The 15,692-nt window shown below is 52.4% G+C and overlaps 5 protein-coding genes across 5 annotated transcripts; 2 read left to right on the top strand and 3 right to left on the bottom strand.

Annotated features, from left to right (window-relative positions):
- Positions 1-109: 109 nt before the first annotated feature.
- CYP505_1 (Bifunctional cytochrome P450/NADPH--P450 reductase) lies at positions 110-3,777 on the bottom strand (the record flags this gene model as incomplete). The annotated part of the gene is made up of 8 exons (XM_066129983.1): positions 110-785; positions 848-1,041; positions 1,099-1,673; positions 1,738-2,581; positions 2,644-3,342; positions 3,391-3,426; positions 3,489-3,607; positions 3,660-3,777. 8 exons carry the CDS (start codon positions 3,775-3,777, stop codon positions 110-112), a joined length of 3,261 nt encoding a protein of 1,086 aa, XP_065986109.1.
- Positions 3,778-7,020: 3,243 nt separating this feature from the next.
- Positions 7,021-8,320, top strand: G6M90_00g027280 (uncharacterized protein; the record flags this gene model as incomplete). The annotated part of the gene is made up of 2 exons (XM_014692373.1): positions 7,021-7,080; positions 7,193-8,320. 2 exons carry the CDS (start codon positions 7,021-7,023, stop codon positions 8,318-8,320), a joined length of 1,188 nt encoding a protein of 395 aa, XP_014547859.1.
- Positions 8,321-9,048: 728 nt separating this feature from the next.
- Positions 9,049-10,401, bottom strand: G6M90_00g027290 (uncharacterized protein; the record flags this gene model as incomplete). Its single annotated transcript, XM_014692372.1, has 3 exons — positions 9,049-10,148; positions 10,212-10,304; positions 10,365-10,401. The coding sequence occupies 3 exons, from the start codon at positions 10,399-10,401 to the stop codon at positions 9,049-9,051; spliced, it is 1,230 nt and encodes a 409-aa protein (XP_014547858.1).
- A 1,679-nt stretch (positions 10,402-12,080) lies between these two features.
- Positions 12,081-13,910, top strand: G6M90_00g027300 (uncharacterized protein; the record flags this gene model as incomplete). Its single annotated transcript, XM_014692371.1, has 2 exons — positions 12,081-12,595; positions 12,668-13,910. 2 exons carry the CDS (start codon positions 12,081-12,083, stop codon positions 13,908-13,910), a joined length of 1,758 nt encoding a protein of 585 aa, XP_014547857.1.
- Positions 13,911-15,373: 1,463 nt separating this feature from the next.
- On the bottom strand, positions 15,374-15,630 carry G6M90_00g027310 (uncharacterized protein; the record flags this gene model as incomplete). Its single annotated transcript, XM_014692370.1, has 2 exons — positions 15,374-15,490; positions 15,541-15,630. The coding sequence occupies 2 exons, from the start codon at positions 15,628-15,630 to the stop codon at positions 15,374-15,376; spliced, it is 207 nt and encodes a 68-aa protein (XP_014547856.1).
- Positions 15,631-15,692: the final 62 nt, after the last annotated feature.

The following is a 15,692-nucleotide window of genomic DNA, read 5'->3' on the forward strand; positions in this document are numbered from 1 at the left end:
TTCTTCATTGCGCCGATGAAAGGGCAGTTCACAACGATTGCTCAAGGCGCTACCAGGTCGCCGAATCAATACAATATGCCAAGGCCTAAAGGCAACAAACACCACCCAGTCAATCAAATACATCCATGCAATAACGTTCCTTCCGGATTCTCTCGAAATGCCCAACCGCCTCTTCTTCAGTCACCGGCTCCCCGGCCTTCTCGTACTCCTCCGTGACAATCTTGACCAGCACGCCCTTGACCCCCTCCGCCATCTTCCCAGAGCCACAGACGTAGAACCTGGCTCCCTTCTCCCACATATTCGTGATTGACCCCCGTTCATGCCAGATGCGGTCTTGAACATATGGGCACCCGCACGACGCTTCCTTGTCTCCGCTGTATGCTCGGAAGATCTTCACAACCCCGGATTTCTCCCAAGCATCAAATTCGTCTCGGTACAAATCGTCTGACAAAGGGTTGCGACATCCGTAGAATAGGATAGCCGGGGCGAGATTTCTGCCGCTTCCCTGAAGAGTAGCACGTTCTTGGATAAACGCTCGGAACGGTGCAAGTCCCGTGCCTGCGCCGATGCACACTATCGGCGTTTCTTCCTGGTTCTCCGGTAGATGGAAGCCTGACTGGGCTGGCCGCACTGATATCTGTATCTTCTCACCCGGTTCCAGGGAGGAGAGGTATGAAGACGCCACGCCGATGAAGCGTCCCGTGCCGGACACGGCCGACTCATTGACAACGCCGTACGTCAGACTGACCTTTGTGGGGTCGAAGAGCGACGAAGACGAAACCGAACTTGTCGAGAGTTAGCATTTACCAGCTTGGAAACCTGTACAGGATGCACGGAAACTCACTACTGTCGTAGTCGCATGGGGGGCAACATTTGAAGGAACTCATGGAACGGCACACACAAGGCAGGAAACTTTTCCAGCACGTCCAGCACGGAAAGCTGCCCTGCTTTGACTACCGTGTCGAATTCCTCACCGACCAGCCTTTTCAATTGCGGAATCTCATCGCTTTCTTTGTTCATCTCGCACAGGTGGGCGAGGTCCTAGACAAGTCAGGTACTTTTTCCCACATCATTCTACAGTGGAAATGGGCTACTTACTCGTTTCGTAGCAATCTGGCCAAGTTCAACGTACGAACTCAGAATTTCCGCCACCGGAAGACTCATACCGGTAGGAAGCGTCGTTGGCGAAGAGGACGAGATGGTAACGTAGGCATCTCGTGGAAAATGAAAGCGCCGCAGGGCTCGCGACACGCTCTCCTTGGGGTTGTGCGGCAGGACCGCCAAGTAATCACCCGCTGAATACGGCATATTGGCCGGCAGTCGCAATTCAATGTGTCGCTTCTCCTGGCTGCCGCCGCTTTGGTCGACGAGCCGACGTGCCGCGACAACAGTAGCCTCTTCGACGCTCTGATGCAAGACGGATGCTCTTGGCGTCGAGAAACTGAGCGCCAGCCCGGGGGCGGAGCTGGTGGCGGCATCGCTCGGACGAGCGAAGCGTTCCAGGATAGAGGGCCAGAGAACGTCATCCTCCCAAGCTTCAAAGTCGGAAAACATGTCCCTGTCTTTGGCGTCGGTGGAGTGCAACGGACCAAGTCTCGAAGCGCCGAGCGTTTCTAGAGTCGAGTCGATGAGCTTTGGGACTTTCTGGAACGTATGAACCCAGTCCGAGTGACCTTTTTTGCGGGAGTTAGCATCGGCGTTTTTGGGGCGCTGACATTCAAAGCGGTAGTCACATACCACATCCGTACACTGCGTACGAGACATGTTTCATCGCACCGGGTTCCAGAGTCTGGATCCAGTGGGTGAAATGGGCCGCGTTGTGCGGAGGTTCGCCTTCGTACGACGATGTTATGATGATTACGGGAGTGTTCTTGGGCATGGACCCTCGAATGGTATCCAGGGCATCGACGGATGACTTGTAGCCCTTGGCGGCGGCCGAACTCGCCAGCCGCTGCGCCATGAACTGGCACGTCCCGGCATTCGACCCATACAATATGACCAGCTTCGGGGCGGACTCCCCGTCGACGTGGCCTGTCGAAGTCGACGCTACAGAGTGTCTTGATTTGTGCCCAGCAGGAACGCCCGGCGATGGCGTTGGAGCTTCGCCGGCAAAGGCGCTGGCCAGCCGTGTCTCGAGCCGCGAGGGCGTCAGTCTGTCCCGAAGGATAGCCCGAACCATGAACTTCTTGGGCTTGATGGTCAATGTCTCCTGTATCTGCAGCCGGTACGAAGGATCGTCCATGACAAAGTTGAAGTTCTGGATGAGCACAGCCAGCGCCAGCGTCGTCTCCTGCCACGCGAACGGCCGGCCGATGCAGCTGCGCATGCCTGTGCCAAAGGGGCTCCACGCATGCGGATAGTCCTTCATGAGGCGGTCGAACTTGTCGTCTGCCATTCTCTCGGGGTTGAATTCCCTGACGTCGGAGCCGTAGGCGGCGCGGTCGAAGTGGGATTTGGACAGCAGGCATATGATCTGCTCGCCTGCCTTGACGGCGTACTTGCCGCCAATCACCTCGTCCTTGATGGCCTCGCGGGCAAAGGCTGGAATGGGCGAACTGTGGCGGAGCGTCTCTCGGAGAACCTAATAACAGCAAAAGTTAGCAAAACACCTCGTGGGCTGCGTGGCCGAGAGCACCCGCGTACTGCAGAGAGGTACCTGAGCTTGGCGACGTGATCGATCAAGACGGGTCCCGTGCCAACCACGGCGTCGACTTCTTGCTGAAGCTTGTGGTATACGTCCGGCCGCGAGAGGATCTGGTACATGGCAAACGACAAGGTGGCGGCGGTCGTCTCATGGCCCGCAATGAGAAAAGTGATGAGATTGTCGATGATACTCTCGTCCGTCATTTTGCGGCCCGTCTTCAGATCCACCCCGTTGAGCATCTTGCTCAAGAGGTCACTTCTGTCCGTGGATGCAGCATCCGCGCCGTCCTCCCTCCTGGATTCCAGCACCTCGAGCGCGGTCGAGCGCAGGAGCGCAATGTTTTCCCGGTACTTTTCCTCCTTGCGCGGGTAAAACATGGGCGGCAGGATGCGGAGGGATTTCGCGCCGGCCTCCTTGAGAACGGCATACATGGCGGCGATGAATGGGTGCAGGCCGTCCCGGTAATACGAGTTGAACCGGAACCCCATGGAGCAGAGGGCCACCGTGTCGAGAGTCAGCCGGGTAAAGTCCTCGCCGACGTCGATGGGCTGCGACGGGCCCTGGCGAGCCCATTTGAGGGCGAGCTGGGTGGCAATCTCGTGCATCTCGTCAAACATGCCTCTGATGGACATGGGGCCGAAGGCGGACATGAGAACTCGGTGAGCGATCCCCCAGTTCTCCTCTTCTACCCCCCGCGACTGGGCATGTTAGCTCCTGTCCCTCGCTGCGTCGTTGGGGAAACGTACGGTAAAGAGCCCGTCGTGGACCACCTTTCTCAGTTGCTGTCATACTACTGATAAGTTCACTGGCCTGGGCATGAAACGGTTGGCATGGCGGCATGTACCTCAAGGTCTCCCTCGATAGACTTCTTGAATCTCTTGTCGTCGCAGACTTCGTGTACCAACTCGTAAGACGAGACTACTACGAGTGTGTGTTTTCCGAATTTTAATTTGTAAATCTGGCCTGTCCCTACTCAGTATGCGCACAACGAAGCCTCTCAGCGACCAAAACGTACCGTATCTGTCGGAGAGTCTGATGAAGGATTGGAGCGGATGGTCAATGTCCACGTCCGTGACATTTCCTAATATAGGCAATCCCGATGGCCCGGGTATGGGAACAGTGTCAACCGCCATGTCTAGTCTTTTTTCGTCTTGTCGATATCGACAGTCATGAAGTCTTTGCAAACGGTGCACCTATCGAGGCCGACGCCCTTTTATACGCTGTCAAGCGCGGCAGCGGCGAAAACGCGGGCCCGCGAAACCTCCGCCTTGCGCCTCGCTGCAGCAACCATCTCACCATTCAGCCCTGCCACGGCCTGGCAATGCGAGGTTGTATTTTCACGGCTTACATGCGCATCGTTGGTGCTTATTGGCCGCGCAGGCCGTTTCTGCAGGCCATTGCTGGAGTTCCAATGGATGGATCCCGCGGTGTCCGGCGATCCCGTCGCCGTACCGTGGTACCGCTGCGCGTAGCATGACGTGGCCATGCAGTGAGCGACAATGCCAGGTCTGGATGACGGACGATGGAACAAGTCGTTGGCGTCAGATGCCACGTTGAAATGTCGCGTTTCGTGCGCAAGCAGCCACGAGTTGGTCTACAATCTTCATCTACACAGTCCGCCATGCGCCTGCCCCTGCAAAGTTTAGCAAAGCTGCGAATTTCCACATGGATTCAGCTGCGTGACATACATTTGCCCATTGCCGGCTTGGTGTTTCCCCTCTTCCAGAGCAAAAAGAAGCTTGCCAATTCCAGCCGTGTCGAGATGCGTGTAAAGATAGAGCCGAAGCAGCGTCCGATGCATATGTGGCAAAAGCCGCAAGGCCTGCGCTGTTGCGGGCCGTCCCGGGCGTTTGATGGGCGCAGGGGGATCAATGATTGCTCATGGAGGCTTTGAGGCAAATCACGTGGAGGGAACTCTAATTCCAGGAGACAATTTCTGATCGCCAATTGACCCCCAGGCTGAAACCTGGGTGAGGTATTGACAGCAGGTGGTGAATTGGTGGCAAGGGCATCTCCTCGTATATAGACTCTAGATGCCGCCGCCACCAAATGGCCGAGCTACCCCTATATGTTTCAATTGCTTGGGGGGGTGTTTGTAGGATGTTGAAGGCTAATATGCAGCCTCACCAGGACACCAGGACACATACTAAGATTCCCAGTAATGTGGTAAAGTTATGAGCCACGAACGCAAAACTAAACCGCCCAGTAAAACGATGCCAACAAATCCAGGGAATTCCAACTGTGCAGATGTGGCTTCGTTGGGCCGCAACGTCTTGAATCAGGGAGTTGGTTTGACGCAAACAAATGCGCTCTTGTACGCCCTCTCCTGTCAGCTTAGATGCGGCGCAGAAACGCCTATTGGTGGATGGAAGGTCTTGTTCGAGTGCCGAACTGCAATACAGATTGCTGTCCAGCAACGAAAGGCTATCATTGATAGTTAGAAGACACCAACCCACGCAAATACCTAACAAGGCAGTATAGTATATAAATACTACCTAGCGTATCGGAATGCTACTCGAATCTCAGCTCGTCCCACCTGAAGCCTTGGCTTCACCAACGTTGCATTCGATATGGAACCGAGTTCAACTAATATAGCGTGACCGTCAACCCTGGCCACGCCATTACCGCTGACTGTTCTCGAACACGGCCAGGCTTCTTGCCGGGCATCATAGCTAGCGAGCCGGATAGTCATCGGTTTGGTGAGCAACATTCTGCTTGGCGTCCAATTTCAGGTAGACAGTTTCGTGCTTTTACAGTTGGGCGAGTGGGAAGGATGTGCGTATCCTTCGCAACGCTCAACCACAGATTTCGGCATTACGGCTTCCGACGGGCACCATTGCTGCGGTACCTTTGCCGACTGGGGGTCGTTCAACATTGCCTAAAAATGACCAAGCTCCAAAGAGTTGTCTGCGAACTATGTTCGGGAGGCCGCTGGTCCGGGGCCAACTGCTGGCATCAACTATCCATTTTGCCCATTAAGGTTGTGGATGCCAAGGGTCAAGGCGTCCCTACAATCGAAACCCAACAATGTAGCTGCCGAGCAGGGCTGTGTGCGATATGCTCATCCGATGTAGAAGGCTCATACGGGGGGGCGCCGCAGTTGCTGATGTAAGACTGGCTGTAGCACCAGTTTCTAGAGAAAACCAGGGCAATATTTGGTTGAGCACGTAAATTTTATCTTTAGAACAAATAGCGAGGTGTCATGGCAGTGAATTAGGACGTTGTTACCAAGACCGGCGCTCTGTGTACTTGCACAAGGTGGATAAACATGGCAGATACAACGGGCGCAGTGTGGCATCTGGAAATATAAATCGCAGATCCCTTTGGAGCGATATGGTTACTAGCTTGGCCGAGGCTCTACATACACATGATGGTGTTGAAGGTATACACTTTGGTGAGCTAGCCTCGGTAATGGGGCCAGGGTTAGGGTTGTGTATAGTCTTTGTCTCGAGCAGCAAATGATGGCATTCGGGTCAACTGGTCTCACGAAGCGAGTATCAGAGGGGCTACATATTAATGAGATGATGTTTTCAAAGTGGAGATGCTTTGGATGGGCTGCCTGACCGTTAGATTCTGTCTTGTCCCACCTGAACCTTGTGCCAACATTTGCTGCTACTTAATTTGGGCATCGCGACCGGAGACGACGGGCCTCAACTGCGCCCTGCCGCACTGTACTTGCTACGCATTACTGACGGATCCCCTACAGTGCAATAAAAGACTAATCGAGCGCCGTCAACCCACGTGGGCCGTGCCGCTCAATATGGCCCTGCACTCGCATCATCGTGTCCACGTCCGGGCACAGAGCCACCTGCAAAGCTCGCAATCACCATGTACCTGAAACGGACCACTCCCGAGTCCCATGTTTTCGGCCGTCATCTGCCTTGGCCTCATCGCTGGACCCGCGCCGCAGTCTTCGGCAGAGCCTGTCGCAACTCTTTGGTTGTGCCAGCGTCTGTGCGCATGACCTTTACAGTCGCATTGGCAATGGGACGCAAATTACGATAGCCGAGCCCTGCACAGGACGCCTCCGGTGAGCAACTGGAAAGGAACGGATCCGGTGGAATACTATATGATCAATTGACGTGATTAGGCGACGTTGGTGGCCGTCGGGGTCAGATGGTGCCGTGCGGCAAGAGTTGTACCTGAAGTCCGTGTTGTATGTAACAGTCCTGCGCTTTGATAGGAGCCCGTATATTCTCATGAGAAATCTTCTGTATAAATAGAGAAAGGTAGTCTGAAGAGCTACGGTGCTCCTGTGCTCGTCAACCACGTTCTTTACCACACGAAATACTCTTTACGTTGAGCCCATTCATTCGCTCAATTCATTCCTTTCATCCCTACATTCTTTTACTATCCTTGGCGTATATTTCTTAAAAATGAAGTTTCTCCTTCTTTCCCTGTGCCTGTCTGTCTCGGCGGTGCCAATTCCTTCGCCTGTAAGTCCCTACCACCACTTAGACGCTTTGCACTCAATGCCTTGACGTCCTTGAGCCTCGCTGCCCAACTGTCCAAGAGTATATACATGACTAACATTACTTTACTATATAGGCCTCACTAATTGACATTAATGCCAATAACAATGACTTGAAGTTTCCAATCAACGTGCTTGGTCTTCAGGGGAACGACGTGAATGCCCTCAACGGCAACTTGGCCGGCAACTCGGCATCAAATGGACAGACAAATAACAATGCTGCAAACGGCGGCAAGGAATCCGCCCCCAAGAGTGATAACACCAGAACCAACAACGGCGGCACCACAACCACCAACAACGTCAACACCAACCATGCGTCAAACTCGCTGATTGGTGTCAACGCGAATGGCAATAAGCTCGACTTCCCCATCAACGTCCTCGGCGCCCAGGCCAATGGCGTGACGGCTCTGAATGGCAATCTGGCTGATAACAGCGCCTCCAACGGGCAGACCAACAATGGCGCCAAACCTGCCGAGCCCAAGGAGGCCGTGAGCTCTCCTAATACCGTCACGAACAATATCAACACCAATGGGGATGCTGAAAACACAAACACCAACATTAATACCAACGCGAATGGCAACACGGTCAGTACCGGCACAGGCGGTGCCAACACGGCCAACACGAACACCAACGCCAACTCTAATACCAATGCCAATACTAATACCAACACCAACACCAACACCAACACTAATACCAATACCAACACCAACACTGTTAATGCAAATGCCACCCCTAATGCCATTGTCAACAACACCAAAAACACAAACACCACCAGCCCCAGTGTCACCAACACCAACTACGCTGGCACCAACGCAACCAACATCACCGCCACCAAGACCGACAAAACCACCACCATCAAGACCAGCGACGCCCCCGACGCAGAGACTGACGCCAGCCCCGAAACCGACAGCGACACCCAGACAGAGACCAGCGCGCCAGGCAACACCGGTTCGCAGCCTCCTCCAGTCACCAGCGTGCCAAACAGCCAGGAGAACAACGCTGCCCCAACAAAGGTCATTACCTACACGGTATCTCCAATCCCTGTCAGCAATGTTGTTTCCGCCGCGCAGCCTGGCTCCGCGCAACCTGGCTCCGCGCAACCTGGCTCTGTCGATGTTTCAAGCGTGGTCAACGCCGTCAACGGACTCACGGCCGCAATCACCTTGCTTACCGGTGCCGTCGGGCAGGGATGTGCTAAACAGTGATGAATGGCTACAAGTCGGCGCAGGGTAGGGTTCGGAAAATTTTATGCCTTTCTCGAGTTGGACCGAAACGGTCTTTTTACTATATTTTTAATGGGCGGTGTAATGCTATAGATAATAATGAACCTTGTTAATGGCTTCAATTATATACATCTGTTTAAAGAAAAGACGTAGCATTTTGGTAGATGGTTGCTTGTATATGTAGTTTCTGGTATCAGACAGCATGCCATCGAGCTGGATGGCACTTGGCTGTTGAATAACGGACGAACATAGCTAAGCACATGCACTTGATGGGAAGAATTGTATTATCAGCCTTGTATGTGTTGCCGAGTTGAATAGTAAGGGGATTGATTATTGCGAGTCGCGAATATCCGAGACTTGGACTGTAGGCCTGATCGGTGCTCTAGGCCGTTGGTGTCACATATACATCGACAGTACTGTTACATTCTACCTTGTCCTGGCGAAGGGGCAAGTATTGCATATTATGGGATATTATTCATGGCGAAACATACAGAGAAGTCGGTTTGTGGGCGGGAGCTTGTCAATTTTGGCGCGTGACAACTGTCACGCCAGGTGAGGCGAGAACGAGTGTGAAGAGCGGGTAGATGTAAGCTGAGCGCTGTCGGTACCGCCCTGCTTACTCTTCTTCCCTCGTGGCCATTTACGCCACATGGACATGACTATATAGATGGACATGGGCCAGACCCAGCATCGCAGATTGACTACGCCCGCTAGGGAGCAGAAGCCAGGAGGCGACGGAGATGTAGTCCCTCGTCTCTGCGTTCCCCCTTATAAGACAAGCCGCTCATGACTCCACCAAAATAAATCTGGGATTCTACAGGGGATCTCTCCGTTCGGTGTCTCTTGTTTTCTTGGAGTTCAAGCTGTAAACCACCATCGACCCAAGGGAAGGGTGATCCTGCGCCAAGTGTACAGCCCAACTTGGCTGATGCAACAAAGCTGGTTGTTGCGTAATAGAGAATTCTATCTTGGATCTCGACGGGAAGGCAGTTGATTGCACTTGGTTGTGGCTTGGTCGTGTGGATCGCCCAGAGAATCATGTCGATGGCAGTATCGGATGTATACCCGTCACCGAAGAGCGTCTCGGAGCGCGTCCACGTAAGTTCACTCCCTTGTGCCTTGCAAAGAACAACATGCCGAAGGGTCAGGATGGCATATGTTCTCACAGCTGTTGCAGAATCTTCCAAATGATTGGTCATATGACGTTGTACCATTTCAAGGCCCTCTCGAGTGTCTTGCGCAAGAGCAAACCAACATGATCCGGCTTGAACGAGAGTCTCCTCGGGGGCCTCCCAGTCTGGGAGGTCAACTACATCAACATATGGATCACGAGGTGAAGTTGAGACGTGCTCAAATACCACACGCTCGAATAGAGTAAAATCTAATGTTGATATCCAGATGGTAGCATATGCTAGCTTTTGAAATACTATAGTGTTCATTGGCCTCCGAAGAACATGACGCCACGTGTGAGCAAAATCACGGAGAAGTCTGGCAAGAAATGACTTTATCCGCGGGAGGAGGTCCAATTTAGGCTCCCAGTAAGGCTCTGGGAGGTTCGGCTCCCGCTGGAGTGGTTGTGCGGGCGAGTTCAGTACCTGAAAATCGTCCAGAGTGAGCAGTCGTTTCCGAGCAAGTTCAAGAGAGCTAAAGCAGGTTTGGTATCTCTTTTGGAGAGAGACGAGGTCTTTGTCGAGGTCGAATATCCAAACGCTGAATGCACAACCTCGGCGGTCACCAAAAGGGTCAACAAAATCGGGCACATCCTCCCAAGCAAGGTCAATGCTCTGCTCCAACGACGCGGATAGTTTGCCTTTGGCTGGATGAGATACTAATTCATATCGTATTCAAGGATGAGGTGGTTTGTAGGACATACTAGGGCATTTTTCTTGACCCACGAGGGCCCTGGAAAACACCTCGAGGCATGTCGCATCTGACTCGTACCAATAGCCCCTGCGGAGCGAAGTTCCTGCAGCAAGCTATTAGTGCTATCTGATACCATAGAAAGAAACCACAGCTAAAAGCTTACCTTGGGCGACGTAGACTAAAACTGGCTGAGGCAACATCATAGGAAGAGGGTTGGATGGTAGATGATGAAGAGTCAAGAAATATCAGGGCAGGTGTTGAGGGTCTCACGTGATCACGTGCGGGCCTCGCGTGCAGATGAAGAGCCATCTGCACATTCACCTCCTCTAACCTTTTACTTAGACTTTGCAAGATTATCAATACAGAGCATGATTCAATGACAATCTCCTCTTTGCCCTAGCCTCTCCACAGTAGGCTATAATCCAACTTGGTACCAGCTGGCATGGCCGAATCGCTCTGAATACTAATCCAGTACATTGACCCAACTTCGCCATTACCGTGTCACCGTGTGGCCTCCACCTCCGAATTTACTCTTGACCGTCAGCGAGAAAGAGCTCTCAAAATTTGACCAACTCGGCATGCGCTCGCCGTGGCAGAATCGCGGGTTACTATTTGGATACCTGTGCTCAGTATTATCTATTCGACAAATAACCTCCACGACGACCACCGTACTTGCAGCGGGAGCAAATGCCTCTCTCTGGCGATAGGATATGAGTGCGGCGGAATTAGGAGAATGGCAAGTCCAGAGCGCGCTGCTGGAGCCCCGTGACTCTGGCATCTCTTGGTACCGCAGAGCACGACATCTATGCCGGGAGAGCGGTCGCGACCGTGTGTGCAGCAGAGATGTTTGGACCAGAACTCCGACTCTAGAAGGAAGCGCGGAATCTTGAGGAACAATCGGCCGGTCATCCAGAGGAGAGGCGTATCTACCCGCTCTGTGACATGGACCTCACGGCTGAGGAAGAATGGAACCACCCGGGGTTTGGCCAAGCATGCAAAATCTGAGTTTGGTGGCGTCTAGAAATCACCTGCATTCGCTCTTGTGTCTCGGCATTCAGCACGCATTCACGGAAAGCGTAAGCGCACCATGATGCAAGGTCCAGCCGCAACGGTGGCCGTAAGGCTGTAGAATTCGGATCCATTTTACCTATAAATAGTTGCTGTTCAGTCAGCCACAATACGTTTAGCGCCAAGGAAGCCGAACCGTTTTGATAACAGCAACTGGTACTTTGTCACATTGCCGTCCCGTCGTGCAGTTGGACTGCATCTTCTTGTTCTTGGCCTGTCGACGTGTGCCTCTGTACAGTGGGATGCCATGGATACAGAAGCATGAAATGGTTGCCCTCAAAAGATGTTGTCAAGACCAGGGGGCAAGCCACGCTACAGCGGACAGCTCTCAGGCCAAAGAAAATCTGGCAGTTAGCAGAATGCCGTAGGCATGGGCCTCCATGCCTTCACCATATCTTGAAGGGTCACAGGAACTGGTATATATCTGGAAGCCATAGTAGCCGTTTCTCCAAGTCACTCCTTCTTGTACTCACTTATGGCGCTGATAAATAATCAGCTCAACAGGTCGGCATGTCCCAAGTCTGCCGTTCATGTTTCTCGCGAAATGCCATTACCTTCATATACTCGGTTCTGCATATGTCGCCACTGAAATAGGCTTTCTTGCCAGGCTGCAGCTGAACAGACCTGGCACTTTGTGGCACACGTCAGGCTGATCTAGACTTTAGGAGATGCGCATCGAGCGTTTTAGCATTTGTATATATCAACGGCCAGTCGAGCTCGAGCTAAATTCCCTCGTTGCAACTTAGAAGGCAATCCACATCCTACATTGTTCCGATGCAGCACGAAGTTCAAGCAACAATTGTTCTACAAAATGGCAGCCCCAAACACACACATTCGCGGTTCAGTAAAGGATATACTGCTGGCATCTATCTTGTCGTCGGTGCCTCTAGTAGTACTGTCCGCCATTTTGCTCGGGCTCGTCTTTAGAAACCGGGTATATCCCAGTAGCCCTCTTTCTGACATTCAAGGAGCTGCAGCCTCCGAGAACGATGACAGTGTCATCTATGTCAACCTGAGTGCTACGACATTGACTGCGCTGGCCTCGTGGTCCAGCACAATCGCTCCCCTCACCTTGACGTACATTCTATCCTTGGCGTCGTTTCCGGCTGCCCGGGAAATGATTCGGGCCGCGGTCAATACCCTCAGGTCTGGGTCCGGAACTCTGACCCCGTACCAGTTGTCATTGATGCTCCGGATGATTTGCAGTTCGTACTTGAACTCTGTGTGGTATTGCATTTCCTACATTGCAAAGTGGCGAAAGAGAGCACCGATTGCGAGGTCTGTCGTCGTCATGATATGGATCTTGATGTTGAGTTCACTGCTCAGGTGAGAATTCTCTAGAAATGAGGTCACCGAATCATTGACAGTTTGGCTCATCGTAACTTACATCTGGTACAGCGCGCTAGTCTTTGCCACAGATTCATGGCTCCATTTCACAACCAAGAGCGTAACTCTCACTCAGTTCGAGCCAGTGTCATTCGATGATGCTAGCTTTGGACTACATCAGAACTGCACAAATTTAACAGAGAGCTTTACTGCCCAGTGCGACCTGAACCCGGCCGGGTCGACAACATTCCTATGGAATGCTGAGGAGTCGCTAAATCTTCTGGCAAATATCTCGACGAGGGGCATGGTGCAACCCGTATCGGACGATGCTGGTAATCAGTATGCGTACATTGGCCTTCCGGTAAGCCTCTCGAAGAGCAGCGTGGATTACGTGGCCACATCGCTGGCAGTCCAAACTAAATGCGCACCTATTACTACACGCTGTTTCAATGCGACCAGCACCATATCAGGTCCTTCTGCGAAGTACAGTTGCGATTTTGCCATGCAAGGAACTATCAGCACAACTTTCATCAATTCCATGAACATGGGATATTTCACAAATTCGACCTTGTCGGATACCATCCCGGAAAAAACTCCAATGTCCAACCCTTATTACTTTGCTGCCGTGGTGAGCGCAAATCAGAACGTGGGACTGAATCAAGACCTGATCCACGATCCCGAGATTAAGAGCGGCGAACACGGTTCTGTGCTCTTTGTCGTATTGTGCAATGCTACTGTATTTGATATGGTATACACTTCCGCCAACAGCACGGTCACACAAGTCTCTGTGCTGGAGAGTAACTCGTCCACCACCAGCGTCGTCATGGGAACACAAGCATACACACACGTTGGGGATACGTACATCCTCCAGCGTACCAGTCTCGATGTTTGGCAGAGCCACAGTGCACAGGAGATAGCCAGCAAGTTCGCTCATACGTACAGCGAGATAGCGCTGGCGGCTTCTGGTGCTGCCCTCGAGCCGGGGCCTGCCGTGGAAGCCCAGTTACGGTCTTCAATGATCGTGGCCAAGGTGCCAAAGGCGCCTTTGGGTTGCCTGGTGGCTGCCAACTTGCTGTTAGCAGTTCTGGGTATTCTCCTTACCGTTATCGCCCTTTTAGTTCTGAATAATGATGTGGGGGACGTGAAAGCAAGGCTGGGTATCCCTGCCTTGGTAGCGACACATTTTGAGACCAACGGGGGAGATGAGCCGGTGAAGAACATTGAAGATATGTTTGAGGAGTTTGATGGTCGAGCTGGGCCGCGAGTTGTGGCGGCAAAAACGGCGCTGGGCTGCTGGAGGTTGGAGAGACGGTGATGACGCTGACAATGCTGCTTGACCCAGGCAGTTATTAACCGCTTTTAAGCCGTTTTGAATAAGAAATGTTGAAACCGCGGATCAAAGTTTCCGGCCGCCAGCGGAACTGGGTAAAGTACAAGAGATGCCGCTTCACCCATCATATTTCCTCCTTTCCCTTCTCCATACTTATTGGCCGTTTCAACGGCAGCTAATGTTTTGTGTTGCAAGGAAAAGCAGAAGACCTACCAAAAATATCTTCTCTAGCAGGAGGCCTCCACTTTTGGCAGTGCCGTTGAAACATTTTACAGGCAACAGCGAGTCCAGACCCGTGTTCATGTTCCACACACAACTGCTCTTGCACGAAGCCTCGTCTTTTGACAAAGAGTTTGGCATCAAGTAGTTATCTACTACTCCGTACTATGTTCATAGACACATGGCCTGTAGTCTGTTCAAGTCAACGCCAACTTGGCCGCGTGGTGCCCAGAATCTCCCTCATTTGGAGATCCTGCCCCTTTTCTTTCAGTGAACACGGGATTGACCACTGCTGTTACACAAGAGGTCACGCAGCGTTGCGGCACGGACCGACCCTTGAACCTAACGATAGGTACACAAAGGCTCGAGACCTGGTTGGCCCCTTGGACTTCCATGTTCAGGGGCTGATTGCTGCTCTGTGTAAACAAAGGTCATGTGCTCCAAAACCCTGATAACAACGCAAGTTACTCGCTGAACAGAACTACTGTTCCAGGCGCTCATATTACACGCCCCCTTATGGCAACTGTCATGGTCACAGGACATGACCACATGCCCCGAGAGGGCAGCCAGTCCTGCAATGCAGGACATGAAACGAGCGGAGAGAGGAGTTTACTCTCTCCAAGGCTGTCAGCCAAAATACTCGTCACAAAAAAGACTTCTGGCAGCTGCAGCGTCATCTAGGACTTCCCATTGTCCTTGGGCTTGAGCCACCCTGAGACGGGTCATGTATTCGGACGCGTGAGCAATGGAGCGGATCCGCTCGTGTAATCTGGATTCCTACGTTTCTTTACGGAGTCATCCAAGGCCATCTCATCTGACTTGCCATGGACCACCTTGGCATTTGAAGATGTACAGGTTACGACGGGGTCGCAAGGTCACAGGTGTTAAGCTAGGGGCGCCGCATATGTGCATTTGCAATGGCTTCTGCCAACAAGATGCTCACTACCCAGGCAAAGCCATCAAGAAATAACATACAGAGAGGAAAAAAGAATTAATGAATGAAATTCCGACGAAAATTGTGTCCTTCCGCGGCAGAACGGCTCTGTAGACTGGTGCCTTCAATCCGGCCGCCGCCCTGCAGCACCACCACCACATTATCAAAACAGAGTATGGGCATCATAACATCGTGATTGTAAATATGTTCTCTTTCTCCTCTTCTCCGGAATATCTCTATACAGTAGAAAAGCATGACTCCAACCCAAAATGCAAGCCTCCCACTCTTGCAATCATCAAGGTGCCAGACCTGACGATTGCCCGTTGTCGGTATCTCGTTGAAGTTTTTCCATCTCCTCCCATATGATTGCCATTATTTGAGGCATGGAATTCGCAAATGCTTGCTTGACAATCTGTTCGCACAGTTAGTACAGTCGTCTTTGCTGATGGAGAGTTGACTGACGGTATGGTTGTCGGGCTGCTGTGTATTGTCCCTGCGGAGACCGCGGTCGGGGCGAATGCAGATGGTGCCGTTGTATGAGCTCCTTGACATGTTGGTGGTTGGAAGTGGCTTGCGTGGTAGTCGAAGTGTCGACGGGAACAAGTATGTGTGAT

The sequence above is a fragment of the Metarhizium brunneum genome, chromosome 1 (assembly GCF_013426205.1).
Source record: "Metarhizium brunneum chromosome 1, complete sequence".
NCBI lineage: Eukaryota > Fungi > Ascomycota > Sordariomycetes > Hypocreales > Clavicipitaceae > Metarhizium > Metarhizium brunneum.